This window comes from Sinocyclocheilus grahami, unplaced genomic scaffold (assembly GCF_001515645.1).
Source record: "Sinocyclocheilus grahami isolate Dianchi unplaced genomic scaffold, SAMN03320097.WGS_v1.1 scaffold10.1, whole genome shotgun sequence".
NCBI lineage: Eukaryota > Metazoa > Chordata > Actinopteri > Cypriniformes > Cyprinidae > Sinocyclocheilus > Sinocyclocheilus grahami.
This window is the reverse complement of record NW_015505189.1, coordinates 4451789-4464369: the sequence shown is the minus strand read 5'-3', so window position 1 is coordinate 4464369 and position 12581 is coordinate 4451789. Positions and strand designations below refer to the sequence as shown.

Sequence of the window (12581 nt, the reverse complement as noted above, 5' to 3'; positions counted from 1 at the left end):
GCGGATAAATGCTCTGTGTAGCGGAGTTCAAATGTTTCATTCCGCTTTTGGTGCATCAACATTATATCGAACATTTATTGAACGCAATTATATTGCGATAATTATCGCCCAGCCCTACTCTCAATATGTCAGTATGAAAGACATTTTAGCTTTCCAAACATTTCAGACAAACTACACTTGCTCAAGAATGTTCCTTTAACACTAAACAGCACTAGTTCCTCCAACACTATGTTTGTGGAGTCTTTCCATCCTACATCAGCCTGCTTTTCCTGACCACCCAGCTTCCCCGCCTGTTGTGTTCAACATCAGACAGATTTTATTTCTGTCCTAGAACTGTGGAGGATTAGGGTTCAGAGCGGTTTCAAATCACCATATATTTCTAGCACTGACGGCACATAGCTATTAAACACATGGAACAGGTCTATTTTACTGGCCATGGAACCACCCAGCTGAGGTTCTCTTTTCTTGTGGTCATCTTGTAATTCCAGAAAGATAAAATGTTTGTAGCTGAAGTTGTTGTGGACTGAGCCACTGGGGCCACTTGACTGGCATGCCCACCTGCTGCCGGTTTTCTTCACCAAGCTCTCTCTCTCTCTCAAGTCTGTCATGTTGAAATACAGGGGACGGACCAGCTGACTCAAGCTGCTGAAAAAAGTCTATGTCCGTATCTCCCTACTTGTTCCATAAATACCGCCCCTCTGTTGACTGGAGGTTATTTTAGATCATACATGTGGGACAAGGCCTTGAGTTCTGCTGCCTGCCCTGCTGACACTCACTGCACTTTGAAACCAGTGGCTGTAGATGAGTTCTTGAAAACACAAAATTGGACATGTCTAACCACACTGATCAGGAGTCATACACAGAGGAGATCGATGAGGATGAGATTCTGGCAGGCCTCTCGGCGGAGGAGCTCAAACAGCTCCAGAGTGAGATAGACGACATCGCTCCTGACGAGAGAGTGACGGTGGGAATGAGACAAAGAGGCGCTTCTCAAAAGACGACAGTCCGAGGTATTGCATTATCTCGCCTTGGTTGTTAATATATTAAATTGTTTGTTGCCATTAATCCTGAGAACATAGGGAATCTTTGTAAAAGGCTCTGAGGTGCTGGGAAAAAAATAGTTTAACACTCAGCCTACTCCATCTCTAACTAGCTCCCAGTAGACCAGTGCTAAAACTGGTGGTCGTATCATACTGTAGTTTTAAGCGATGGAACTCTTAAATATATTTAAGAAATATCACACTCGCATTCATATCGTTGTACTGAACATATCAGCTGTCCTGACCTTCAGTACAACATTATTTCTAACATAATACTTATAGTTCTAACAATTTTCAGACAAAATTTGTCCAGTTTGTGTATTTTTTATTCCGCTGTTTGTATAAATAATATCAGGCAAGGGGTGTTCAGGAAACATGTTTTGGTGATACCAGTGGCACACTAATGACTCAGCTATTTGACAGCATACACAAGAAGCAATTTTTGCCTGATGCCTGACATTCATTGGTTTTTGTACTCAAATTGTACTCACATTTGTTAATAATAATAATAAAAATAATAAATAATTTGTTTAAATATTAAGAAATATTATAAATGACTATATACCTTTCTAGTTTAACGATTATTTTATGGTGTATAATTTTTATTTCAGAGTGCAGCGAGCCCCAGTCAGAAGAGGAGATCGATGATGATGAGATTCTGGCAGGCCTCTCAGCAGAGGAGCTCAAGCAGCTCCAGAGTGAGATGGAAGAAATCGCTCCTGACGAGAGAGTGCCAGTGGGAATGAGACAGAAAGACCAAACTGACAAACCACCCACTAGATCATTTGATCACAGATCGCTGGTGGAATATCTGTACTGGGAGAAAGAGTCCAAACGTATGCTGGAGGAGGAGAGAGTTCCCACAACTCTATTACCCAGTGAAGTAAGTAAGACTTATTATTATCTGCATTATTTATCTGCATTATTTACATTTAATGTATTACATGTTTCATAAACTGTTTGCTAAAGTGCTTGGAGCTCTGATTATTTATCATCAAATTCAACTAATTATTACTACTGCAACTAGGAGGCCAATAACACTACAACAACAAATGCATTTAAACAGCAACTATGCTGTCATGCAGTGTTTCAAGTGGGACATTCCATTTTTAGGCTTTGAGCAAGTTGTTCAAGATTAAATGTTTCATAATTTGTAGTCTATAAAAGTTGTTCAACACTTCAGATTTGACCCTTTTGTTCATTTGCCATCATCAGAAGAATGCCCAAGAGGAGCTTGAAGCAAAAAAAGAAGATATAGTTGAAGAGGTGGAATTTGTCTATGAGGAGATCATGAAGGTTGTTGAAGGAGGAGAGGGAGATGTTGTTGTTGATGAAGTGATTGAAGAAGTGATAATGGAGGTTGAGAAAGTCCAACCTGTCAAGATAGAACCTGATGGCACCTCAGAAGATGGTTTACAGCCGCCTCCAGAATTTGCAGATACAAAAGTTGACGCAAAGACTGAACAATCAGGACTTAATGATACAGAATCTAAAGCGAATGAGGAGACGAAAGTAGATTCCACTCAGTCTGAACCTGCTCCTTCGTCATATGAGAACTGGGTTCCCGAGAAAGAGGAAAGGGTTATATCTAAGCTGAAGATCCCAAAATTTGCTCTAGGTGGAAGCACTTTAGTTAAAAAGACTGCAAGACCTTCTGGGAATGAAACCAATTTGGAGACAACTTTGGAAAAGATCCGCAACAACAGCCCCTCTGTCACAGATGTCAATCTTAACAACATTGAAAACATTCCCAAAGAAATGCTCCTTGATTATGTCAATGCACTCAAGAAGAACAGACATGTTAAAACCTTCAGCATCGCAAACACTGGTGCAGACGAAAACGTGGCATTCGCTCTGGCTAACATGCTCAAAGAGAACAGAAGCATCACCACGCTAAATATTGAATCCAATTTCATCACAGGAAAGGGGATTGTTGCAATAATACGCTGCCTCCAGTTCAATGAGACACTAACTGAGCTCCGCTTCCACAACCAAAGGCACATGCTAGGACACCATGCAGAAATGGAAGTGTCTCGTCTCCTCAAGGCCAACAACACCCTTCTGAAGATGGGCTACCACTTTGAAGTCCCTGGGCCTCGGATGGTGGTCACGAATCTCCTCACCAGGAACTTGGACCGTCAGCGGCAGCAGAGAATGGAGGAACAGAAGCTCCAACAGATGAAAGAGCAGAGAAAGGTCATGGAGATGTATGAGAACTCCCTGAACTTGCCCCCTGGCATGTTGGAAATGCTAGGTGACTACATACCATTGTCCCTATTGCAGGGTTCTCATAATGGGGCTGAGGAGATTCCTGAAGATTCTTCTGAACCTTCACCACAACCAAGTCCTCCTCATCAGCTCCGAAAGGTTCAATATCCTGCCCCACATCAGCATCCTCCTAGTTCAGACAAAGGAAACCTCTTAGAAGAAGTACATCTAAAAAAGACTCCAAAACGAAGGGATCCGCTTCTGGAATTGAACATAAGGGATGAAGGGAAAGAGGGAAGAGATAATGTTCAGCTCAGGAGTGTTCCTAAACAAAGAAGCACAGCAAGAGAAGGACCTGCAGATGATAAAGCCAACCTGAAAGATATGATAAAGACTCTAAAGCCGGTTCCTCGAAGACGACAACCACCTAAAGTGGAGCGAACACCTCGGGATCAGTTGCTCAACGAGATACGACAGAGCAATGTGGCCTATCTCAAAGCGGTATGTAATGTTGAAGTCTCTCGAATTAGCAATTACAGTAAGTAGCTGAGTGGATAGTGAGCATGATCTCAGCTTGAGTGCGGGCCATTGTCAGGGAGGGACAACTGGGAATGTTGTTTTTGGACTTTAAAAAAATGGGGGCACATTAAGGTCCTCCATGGCAGTGGTTCTCAACTTGTTTTGCTTCAGTGGAAAGTGGAATTCCAACACGGTACAAAAGTCCTTAAAACTCAAAGAATAAAATGTATTAACATTTTCATGAACTATGTAGGCCATAGGTCTTCAGCCCTGCTCCTGGGGACCCACTCTTCTGCGCAGTTTAGCCACAACCCTAATCAAACACAGCTGAAGCAGCAAATCAAGGTCTTCAGGATCACTTGAAAAATAACAAGCAAGGTGTTTTATTTCTATTTCCCAGAAAAGGAAATTAAATTAAATTTGTAGGACAGTGGGTTGAAGACCTAGGACGTAGGCCCACATTTACAAAATTAATTACAATGCATTGTCCGATTCTAGGAAAACTGACCATTTTTTAAATGGTTTCAATCATTTGTAGGCATTTTTGTAGGTATTTTCTTTTACCTTGTGACGTTTTTGCATTTGATTAGCTTATATAAAATGGCTCCGCTACTAAGATACTGCTAAAACACTAGTTTGATTGGATGCACTTTGACATCAACAACAAAACATATGAAAAGTATTCTTTCTTTAAAATCGGGAAAGTCTATTCGTTATGTCATACTAACTATGCTAGTTTGCATTTAGCATTGTTTTTCCCCAGTTGTCTGTGATGCTATCAGAACAAACTTGCAAAAAACTTTTTTACCCAATTTGTTGGGTAAGAATGCACCAGTCGAGAACCACTGCTTTATGATACTAGCATAGATTACTCATCGTGCGTAGGGTGGACCATTAAAATTCTTTCCCTGGCCCCCAAGAATTTGAGTGGCAGCGCTGGCATGAACAACTCAAATTGACTTCTTTTTTTTTTTTTGAAGTATAATGTAATTATGTTTTCATATAAATTATAGCCTATTGTTAGTCAGTGATCATGCATATTTATAAACAAAGCATTCATATTATCACCTGGCTGACAATAAGTGTAATTATAACAATGAACTTTACTGAACTATTCTTGAACGACATCAAAATGTGAGATGTGTAAATGTGTTGGCAAGTTCTTATATTTAAAGATGAAAATTTTTTATTCAAACCCTTTACAATGTCAAACAGTTTGGTGTTTGCAATGGTAAGCATCACTATTGCTCATTTTTTGAATCACTATCCCAAAGTATTAAACTTCAATGTGTAACTCATTCCACACATTTATGATATGGACTAATACTGTGTGGTTTGTTGAAAAGAGGTGTCTTTTCACTTTTTTTTTTATAAATTGTTGACTTGGATTTTTGTAATACCAGCAGAAAGGCATTGTCAATGATCCAATGAGTCCAAGAACAAAGTGTTGATATAATTTGTGTTAATATCATTTTTAAAAGAGCTTATACGTCTGTTTCACAGGTACCTCTTCCAAAAATCCTGGAATCAAGAGAAACCAGTCTCTTCTGAGCCACACACATGACTTCATGAAGAGACCGCACAGAGGGACAGGGCCAACATCAGACAGGTCATGGAGAGAGTGCAATTCATGTGGCCATACAATTCCATGGTGCTCCTCAATTAATGGAGAGCGTTGAGTGTACTGATATGAGTTGACCCAGGGGTTTGGGAATGGCGAGAGTTGCACTCTCTTGGACAAGCAGACAATAAGCCACAACACGGTGCACTTTGATGGGGTCCTGAACTGTAAAATTCAATATGCACATCTATTCATATTAATCACTTCACTAAATGGTGTGAATGTCTGTGAATGGCTACACCTAGTGCACATGAAAAATTTATTATTTTGTTCATCTGAATTTGTGTTCATGTATTTATAGTGTTAATAAACTTGATAGTGTAAATGTCACTTTGGACCTTTTCTTAATTATCTTAATATCTAGAAAAATATAATTGTAATTCATGCAGAAACCTTTTCCCCAATAATTCTGATCGCAGTTGCATTCTCCTTCCTACACAAGGGTCAGCCAATTAATGTTTGCTCTCAAACTAATGTGAAAAAATTACATGCATTAAACAAAAATACAATCTGCCTTTAACCAAAGCTACGGTAAGAAGCTAAAGTTTTGCATTGTCCCTCACACATTCAAATACATTGAGTAAAATTAAAACGTAATATGTAACATATATTCTACTCTGTAAATCAGTAATGATATTTTAATGGATTTCATAGCAAAGTACAACAACACATTAGTAAATTGGCCCACTAAATGCATGTTATAGGCCCGGCGTAAAATGCACACTGAGTTTTAAACAATAAAGTTAATCAAAATCTATATCTACCAAGGGTTCTTGACCTGAGAAAGGTTGAACAGGGGGGGGGGGGGGGGAGCATATAACATTACTGCCCTCTACTGGACCACAGTGAAATCTCACTGTATTAAGTTTTTCCAGGTATTTTAGACATGACCACCTATTAACCACCTACTGCACCCACTATATAGAATAGTGAGCACCCCCTACATTTCATATGTGTATAGTATTCAGTACTTGGGCGGCCCCAGCCACAGTGATAAAGATGAAGTGGAATATATTATTCACAAACAGCAGAAGTGAGAAAAATGAGGAAAAGTGTGCCAAACCTTATGCTGTCTCCGGCTGTGGGTAAAGCCTTTCATCTGTCGCTCTGCACATTCTTCTGAAGGATCCCAAAAATTTGCCTGTTCATTTTTAACAAGGTCCCGGTCTGGTTTTAACAGTTTGTGCGACACATTTTATCGAAAATTGTTTTATAAATATGTCGCAATGTAATGCAGCTTTGCAAAGAACGGAGCATTTTGTAGTTGACGGAAAGGCCGGCGTTCGGGTAAGTTATATGAACGCGGCAAAGCGCGGTAATTCACTTCACACGAGTCTTAAAGGCGCCGCAGCAATAAAATCAGAATTAGATTTGTGTGGCTTTTAGTCCGTGTTTGCATTTAAAGAGCAGGCCATATGGTATTTTAAAGCGTCCTAATATTGTGTTGGAGTCCCCTACAACAGGTTTAAATGCATAAGGTCAGAAAACATTGTAATTTTCTCAGAATATACATTTAATACTAGAGTCATTTATAATCCGTGTATCATTCGATTTTTTTTTATTTAATATTGAAAGTAGAAAAATAAGAAAACGGCTCCTTTTTCGTTTTTCTCCAAAAAACGAGAAACGAGAATTCAGCTTAAATTTACGTTTTTCGTTCATGGGTGGAAAAATGAATAAACAGCTTGAATATTAGATTTCTACATGAGGGCGGGAATTAAACGCCCCTTTCTGCTGATTGGTCAGCCGAAGATCAAACCATGCCTTCATCAGTTCTTCTGCAGTATCATGCAGCAGAATAATAGTCCTCTGCTGCTGCAGTTGTATGGATTCTTAACACATTTATTGTAAATACATTTAATCTTTTTTCATCAAACAAACAGTCAAATGAATAGCTCGACACAACTCGTACCGGGGCAGAGTGTAGACAGGGCTTTCTTCTGTGTAGATATAAATTCTATTCTTTGCATCAGCTGGCATGGCAGGGTATGATATAACAGCTGTCTTAGCCTACCCTGCTCACGTCTGTTTGTTTGTTTAATTAAGAAATTAATTAATTAGCTTCAAAATAAATATTTTAAGCACTAAGACAAAAAGGAAAGAATAATAAATTGGCTTGGGTTGACCCATGTTCACGCAAGAACTGTCATTCTGACTGACAACCGGAGAACAACAGATATTAAATAGCCTACTGTTAGAGTTATATAATGTAGTCTTGTGTTTTATTAAAATTGATTATAATTGATATCTCAAAAGGATATGCACTTGTGCGCGGCATGAGCTGCTGCACACTCGCACTGCAACACAAGAGTTTCATAAAATATAATAACTTGCCATTTCCATTTGTTTCTCACCAAACCCTCAGTATACCTTCAGAAGTGCAGAGGAAATAAGCAGCAGTCATATTTAAAGCAGTTTCAATTAATACTGAGTACTGATTGATGTTCACTTGGATTTTTTTCCCCCATTGAGGGGAAATAACTTAATACTAACTTAATATTTATAGTTTAGTATAAATATTTAATATTTATATTTTTAATTGTGTAACGTTACGTTCAAAATAACTACAAAATGTCATGCTTTTGAAAAAATAAAGAGAACAACAGAATGTGCTGCTTTAGCGCGTCTCTGTCTCCTTGAGCATCTTTCTGGCGCATGCCACAAACATCAACCACAGGGAATACTCGTCTTTTAAAAGGCTTCATTTAGATTATTTTACATTAAATGCATCATATAAGTCACTTTGGAATAAATCACAGTAGGCCTATGTATCATGATAAAAAAGCGACTTTACAGTCTGGAAATACTTTAGGCTATAGCAAATTATTTCTTGGACCCCCTATCACTTTAAGAACTGCTGGTCTACACAGAAGAAAGCCCTCTCTAGACTCTGTCCCGGTATGAGTTCTGTCGAGCTAGTCTGTTTGTTTGATGAAAAATTTGAAATTGATAAAATGGGTTATTAATCTGTACAACTGCAGCAGCAGAGGACTATTATTCTGCTGCATGATACTGCAGAAGAACTGATGAAGGCACGGTTTGATCTTCGGCTGACCAATCAGCAGAAAGGGGCGTTTAATTCCCGCCCACATGTAGAAATCTAATATTCAAGCTGTTTATTAATTTTTCCACCCATGAACGAAAAACGTACATTTTAGCTGAATTCTCGTTTTTCTTTTTTTGGAAAAAAAACAGAAAAAACGAAAAAGGAGCCGTTTTCAAATTTTTCTATTTTCAATATTAAACCAAAAAAACGAATGATACACGGATTATTTATCAATGATTTCGAAATGATTCGTTCCAAGCAAGTTCGGAGCAAACCCCTCCTACTCTGCTCTGATTGGTCAGCTGGCCAAGCCTGTTGTGATTGGCACAAAGAGGAGTCCTTGAGCAAAGTTAGCGAGCACTACCATTCACAAAGCACCTTTACATAAAACAATAATATAGTGCTCCATTCCGTTCTTATAATAATTAAATAAAATACAAAAACACTTATGCAAGTGAATCGTGCCCACAGCTAAAGTTTAGCTGCTAAACTGTGAACACTTAAAGCAATAATGGTGGATACGTTAGCCGAGTGCTAACGTGACTAACTGATGAAACGATACAGACTGCAAACCAAAATATGTCTACTGTAATGTTTGAAGACCAACAGACAAAAGACGGTCTGTCTTAACTTTTAATTATAACACAGAACAGCTGTATCACTTGCGCACCAGCCTAACTAACTAGTCTCTCTCTCTACCGGGTCTTTTACTCCCTGCATTAGCCCTATAACTACATAAACAGCACTTTCACAATGATTATAAAGTCTGTGTGCTACACTACATTCTTTATTATTAAACAAAATAATTAGAACAACGACAGTCTACATTAATCGACACATTCTTAGGAAATAGGGGGTTCACAGAAAATTATCAGAACTATTTCAGTAAAACCGTAATATCGTGCTTTACCTGGAAACCTAAAGCTGCACTAGGTGTACATCACATATTAGCACAAAAACTTAATATTTTGGGCACTCAATTGAAAATGTACACATAACGTATCAATCGTACAGGTTGTGCTTCGGAGACACTTGTTGGTCCAAATTAAGAAGATTAGAAGCCAACAAAGATAAAAGGCAAGATTAGAGAAGCTGTTCTTGGTAAAATGACATATACACAACAAAAGGTTGGAATTGTATTTCTGTGGTATCCTTGAACACAGCGTCTTCTCAACATGATGTAAACACACTAGCTAGCGGAAGTGTTTGTGGGCAGGCCGGGATTATGCTAATGTGTTACCCAGTGACCTGTACTGGTAACAGGCAAAAGATTCGAAAATATAACGACTCGTTTAGGCGCTTCAGAATCGACTCTCTCTTTTGAGAGACAATATCTTTATTTATCATGCACTTTTTTGATTAACAACTTTGCAGATTGTTTTCATTTAAGGATAGCTACGTTATAAACTGCAAGAGATATTTTTCAAAAACCCATATGACCTGCTCTTTAAGGTCATCTCCATGCTAGCATAATCCTAAACGCGGAATAATGTATTTTTACAGATATTTAAACATTCTTTTATAAAAAAATTATTATTGCTTCTTACATTAATTATATTTATAAAATAGCCTCTCTTAAAAGGATAGTTCACCCAAAAAATAAGAACTCTTGTCATTATCACTCACCCTCGTATCATTCCAAACCTGTATGATTTTTTTTTCGGTAAAACATAAAATAAGATATTTTGATGAATGTTGGTAAACAAACAGTTTGGGTTTCCACTGACTTCCAGCGTATTTTTTGAAGTCAATGGAAACGGAAACTGTTTGGTCACCAACATATCTTCTTTAAAGGATTAGTTCACTTCCAGAGTAAAAAAAAATCCTGATAATTTACTCGCCCCCATGTCATCCAAGATGTTCATGTCTTTCTGTCTTCAATCACAAAGAAATTAAGGTTTTTGAGGAAAACATTCCAGGATTTTTCTCCATGTAATGGACTTCAATGGTGCTCAACGGGCTGAAGGTCCAAACTGCAGTTTCAGTGTAGCTTCGAAGGGCTCTACACGATCCCGGCCGAGGAATAAGGGTCTTATCTAGCGAAACGATCTGTCATTTTCTTATTAAAAAATATATATATTATAAATGTACTTATATACTTATAAAACTTACATTTTCTTAAAAAAACCTTTAACTTCTAAGACCAAAATGTCAAACTATTAGCCATACCTTTCACAATAATAAAGTTTTTTTTTTGACAGGATAACACCACTACAAATTATATTTACTCTCCAATTTTATTAACAAATCTCCTCACAAATAATTTCATAGTTGTGAACTGCTTTTACAAGACACTTTCCTGTATTCTGAAAATAAAACCATCAGAGCATATAAACACTAAACTGATTTGAAACCTATATGATGGGTGTGAACACACAGAGATGTGAGCTAAGAGTCTGACGAGGAGTCTTTGACGTCTGTGCTCTCCGTGGCCTCGCTGACCTCACTCATTTCTTTACTCTCTCCTCCACTGTCTCCATCTCCCTCCTTCTCTCCATCCTGCACCGTAAGCTTCTCCACCAGGCCTGTCACAGATGTGTCCTGAGACGGCGGTGCCTCTGAGCCCCACAGACGAACACCTGGTTTCTGCAACTGCACATCAGGAAAAGTTTGTGTTTTGTGTAGTGGTGATTTTTTTAATGAAACTAAACATGTCTCTACCAGTGTCCGCCACTAAGGAAGCAAACCGGTAAGTGTAATGTGTTAAATGTTTGTTTTGAGCGAGTTCAAACTTGCTAATTGATGACAATGCATCTGGAGAATATGGAAAATGGATCAAAATTACAAAAAAAGCTACCAGTAGCTTTTACATTTTTGAAGGTGAATCCAATTTAACCCTCTCTCATTTTTTAATTTTAAAATCTGTGGAAGGTCCGACTATTTCATTGACCAAATTTAGACGTGTGAACGTGTGATTTCTGTTACTAACACTTTTCTACCTACAATAATTGGGCAGTAATTATCAAAGATAAATATATATATATATAGACACAGCATAGACACAGCAGCCATCGTGACTACTGTTAGAGTCCTAATCAAACAGTTGGGAAAATCCAGGAGGAGGCAAATGGAGAATGTGTGGTTTGTTTCCCAGATTTAAAAAAAAGAGTTTGCCTGTTATTCTTCCACATATGTTCAGTGGGTGTAGAGGTTCAGGTTACAGTTTGGGAAATGTGTTTATTCATCTTCATTTAGGGAGTTATGGTAAAAAAAAATTGATGCTGTGTTTATATTGCATAAGTATATATAATTGCAACCCCACTTACCTCATCTGCCATCTCTGTGAGATTCCTCTTCATGGCATAAGCATCTTCTCCATCAGCATAATATTTGGGCTCCACTTCACTAATTCTGCAACACAGCACCATGAAAACATTTGGTACGACTATGATACAATGCGGTTTTTCACTACATACAGAAAAGAACACAATGCACTTAATGTCTCTCCCATTTATCATGATACATATTCATACATAACTAACACTTAATCATGCATTTAATCATACTGATGTTTTTGAAATTGAACTACCTCTGAAGGGTCATTAAAGGGGTGGTTGATTGCGATTTCACTTTTTTAATGTTAGTTAGTGTTAGTTTAATGTTAGTGTTTCTGGAGCGACAGCCAATAGGAAAGACGACGGTAGAGCTCATGTGATCGTTCTCCTGTTTGCGTTTTTGCCGTAGATAATATACGCGATGGAAAAGAACAGGCTCTGCTTCTCATTCATTTTTGTTTTTATGTATGGATTTATATATTATATTATGTTATATTTAGTCTTTTGCCTCCAATATGTTTGTATTTAGCGGAAATAAAACTGATTCGCTGTCAACAACGACGCTACAAGGCAGCTAGTAGTGAGAACACCCACTAACGACCTCATCGCCAGCCCCTGGCGACATGCAGCGATAAAAGATTTTAATGTTTTCATCAAAAACCTTTTTATTTTACTACTGAAGTCAGAAAAGACATGAACATCTTGGATGACATGGGGGTGAGTAAATTATCAGGAAAATTTTTTTCTGTTTATTTTATTCTGTTAGTGAACTAATCCTTTAAAGGATTAAATCATATGATGTTGCTAAAAAGAACATTATTTTGTGTATTTGGTGTAATGAAATGTGTTTATGCGGTTTAAGGTTAAAAAAA

The 12581-nt window shown here is 37.9% G+C and overlaps 2 protein-coding genes across 2 annotated transcripts in view; one reads left to right on the top strand and one right to left on the bottom strand.

Moving 5' to 3' along the window:
• The first annotated feature begins 711 nt into the window (after positions 1-711).
• LOC107594132 (leiomodin-3-like) lies at positions 712-5668 on the top strand. The gene is made up of 4 exons (XM_016284080.1): positions 712-1010; positions 1652-1923; positions 2256-3749; positions 5271-5668. The coding sequence occupies exons 1-4, from the start codon at positions 830-832 to the stop codon at positions 5316-5318; spliced, it is 1995 nt and encodes a 664-aa protein (XP_016139566.1). The 5' UTR covers positions 712-829; the 3' UTR covers positions 5319-5668.
• A 4967-nt stretch (positions 5669-10635) lies between these two features.
• The window catches only part of LOC107594500 (N-alpha-acetyltransferase 10-like), a 3551-nt gene continuing 1605 nt past the window's right edge, over positions 10636-12581 (bottom strand). Inside the window, exons 4-5 of the mRNA XM_016284572.1 lie at positions 11701-11878; positions 10636-11026 (exon numbers count right to left, since the gene is read on the bottom strand). Coding sequence (XP_016140058.1) covers positions 10823-11026; positions 11701-11878 — 382 coding nt within the window. The 3' untranslated portion in view covers positions 10636-10822. The remainder of the gene's footprint in view (positions 11027-11700; positions 11879-12581) is intronic.

Bases quoted from the DNA above. Each gene is read 5' to 3' on its own strand.
- LOC107594132 (XM_016284080.1), top strand. From the start codon at position 830: ATGTCTAACCACACTGATCAGGAGTCATACACAGAGGAGATCGATGAG. The intron at 1,011-1,651 runs GTATTGCATTAT...TTTTTATTTCAG, and splicing joins TCAAAAGACGACAGTCCGAG to AGTGCAGCGAGCCCCAGTCA. The intron at 1,924-2,255 runs GTAAGTAAGACT...TGCCATCATCAG, and splicing joins CAACTCTATTACCCAGTGAA to AAGAATGCCCAAGAGGAGCT.